Source organism: Octopus bimaculoides, chromosome 6, assembly GCF_001194135.2.
Source record: "Octopus bimaculoides isolate UCB-OBI-ISO-001 chromosome 6, ASM119413v2, whole genome shotgun sequence".
In the NCBI taxonomy this organism is placed as follows: domain Eukaryota; kingdom Metazoa; phylum Mollusca; class Cephalopoda; order Octopoda; family Octopodidae; genus Octopus; species Octopus bimaculoides.
This window is the reverse complement of record NC_068986.1, coordinates 85,084,392-85,086,548: the sequence shown is the minus strand read 5'-3', so window position 1 is coordinate 85,086,548 and position 2,157 is coordinate 85,084,392. Positions and strand designations below refer to the sequence as shown.

Here is a 2,157-nt window from a genome sequence, read left to right as displayed (position 1 = left end):
TAATAAGGTCGTCATAACATTGACGAACAACAGAATAAGTATGCTTAGTTACAGAAAAATAAACTTACGTCTCGTGGAATTGCCTCGGACTTTTCGATAACTTTCGTAATATTCATATACGTTGACTCCCAATTTGAATCGATTTCTTCATAATGTTTATCTTCTTTTAAACTGTGAAATACAAAATATTGATATAAGTAAATATATTTAGATATTTAATATCCACTACTGTATAACATATATATATATATATATATATATATATATATTTATATATATGTATATATATATATATATAATTTGAACCCAGTCACTACATTGCTTTGAACATTTACTTCATAATCGCTTACCACGAAGAATCTATTTAAGTTTGTGCCTTGTAAGTAGAGAACTTTTGAAGTTGTAGAAATTGTCCAGCAAACCCATCTGACATTTTCGGAGGTGTGGCAAGGGACCGAATCCTGCTTCTACAAATATGGCCCTCCAGCAGCAACTCTCCACTACTGAGGCTTCACCATTATCTGCAGCAGTTTCACATAGTCGTCCGAAGTGACCCTAAGATAATACTCAAAGGCCTCTGACGGCGTGACGTCACTTACAATAGAGACACACACAAAACTCCATCACATTTTAGACGAAGTCTGTTTTCATGATACGTAGCATATCACATAGTTTTTAGGCAAACCTTTTTTTTTTTTTTGATTGTTGTGCAACTTGTCCAGGCAGAATTTCTTTTCATCTTAGAAGATCCAGATCATCACCCATTCAACAGGAAAGCATCAGCTTAGTTATGATATTAGCCTCCGTCAAGCTACCTTTTGTCTAGGCTGTCCGAATTTGTCAAGCCCATGTCTTGTAAGAGTGATAGCGAAGGTTATCATTAAGGGCCAGCTACTTAGTGGCGATTCCAACACCCAGCTCAAGGATTCCAAGGCGCGGATCGACCATCTCTTCTTACTGCGTTTGTTGAATGAATTCATATATACATACGTATATATATATATATATATATATATATATAAAATAACATTGATTGGCCACAAGGTTACTATTTAAACTTCACCACACTCTGAACATTGTCCCCTGCGTTGGATCTTGAGCCTACTGTGAGCCACGGAATACGTGCCAGAGTATACATCTATGTAATTTTACTTATGCACTTTACATTTGGTCGATGCTTGTGAATGTAAGCATTACCTGAAGGACAAATCCGTATTTATTCTAATAAGTACGTGAGTGTTCGCACACCCTGTCAGTAAGTTATCGACGACTCTACCTTAGAGCCTTTGTGACTTGAATGCCGTTATCCCATTGGACCCTGAATATTTTATGATGTATACATACATACACACACACATATACATACATACATACATATATACATACATACATACATACATACGCATAATATTGAACCGTTAATCTCTACAGTTTTTCTTTCCGTATTTTTCATTCTCTCTACATTTTATTTCCTCTCAATCCTTTTTGTCGAATATCGTTAGCTCGAAACGTCTGGGCGTTAATCTAATACACCTGCTTGTTGTTCCGATACCTGCCTCCCTCTTTCGTTTTCTGCGAACTTGAACTATGCACACACAGACACATATATTGATATATATTTCTGAAGCAAACAAATATTATTGAAGAGAGGCTCTCTTATTCTTACGTGAATAATGATTACACGAAAGTGACAAAAGACGAAATTACTCACGTTGCTTTCTCTCTAGAGGCAATCTCCGAATTACGCTGAAACAGATGTAAAATAGTGAAAAATGAGGTTAAGAGAAATTACTTAAGAAGAAATGCTTTAAGAGGGCACAACTTTAGTGCGATTAAAATGTGTTTGTATAGCATAAGCACACGCGCGTGCGAGCGCACACGCACACAGACAAACACACTCATGCACACATATATCCATCCCTAAGAATATCTATCTATCTGTCTGTATTCTACTCATCTCTCTCTACCTCCCTCCCTCCCTCTCTCCCTCCCTCTCCCCCCTCCCTGTATCTCATCCTCCCTCTCTCTCCCTTCCTCTTCCCCTCTCTCTCTCTATACACACACACACACACATCTATACACACACATATCTGTACATACATATATATATGCATATATATATATATATATATATATATATATATATATATATATATA

At 36.4% G+C, this 2,157-nt stretch overlaps 1 protein-coding gene across 1 annotated transcript in view; it reads right to left on the bottom strand.

Moving 5' to 3' along the window:
- Window positions 1-2,157, bottom strand: part of LOC128248076 (uncharacterized) — a 37,545-nt gene that overhangs the window by 754 nt on the left and 34,634 nt on the right. The window contains exons 10-11 of the mRNA XM_052968489.1: window positions 1,712-1,746; window positions 69-171 (exon numbers count right to left, since the gene is read on the bottom strand). Coding sequence (XP_052824449.1) covers window positions 69-171; window positions 1,712-1,746 — 138 coding nt within the window. The remainder of the gene's footprint in view (window positions 1-68; window positions 172-1,711; window positions 1,747-2,157) is intronic.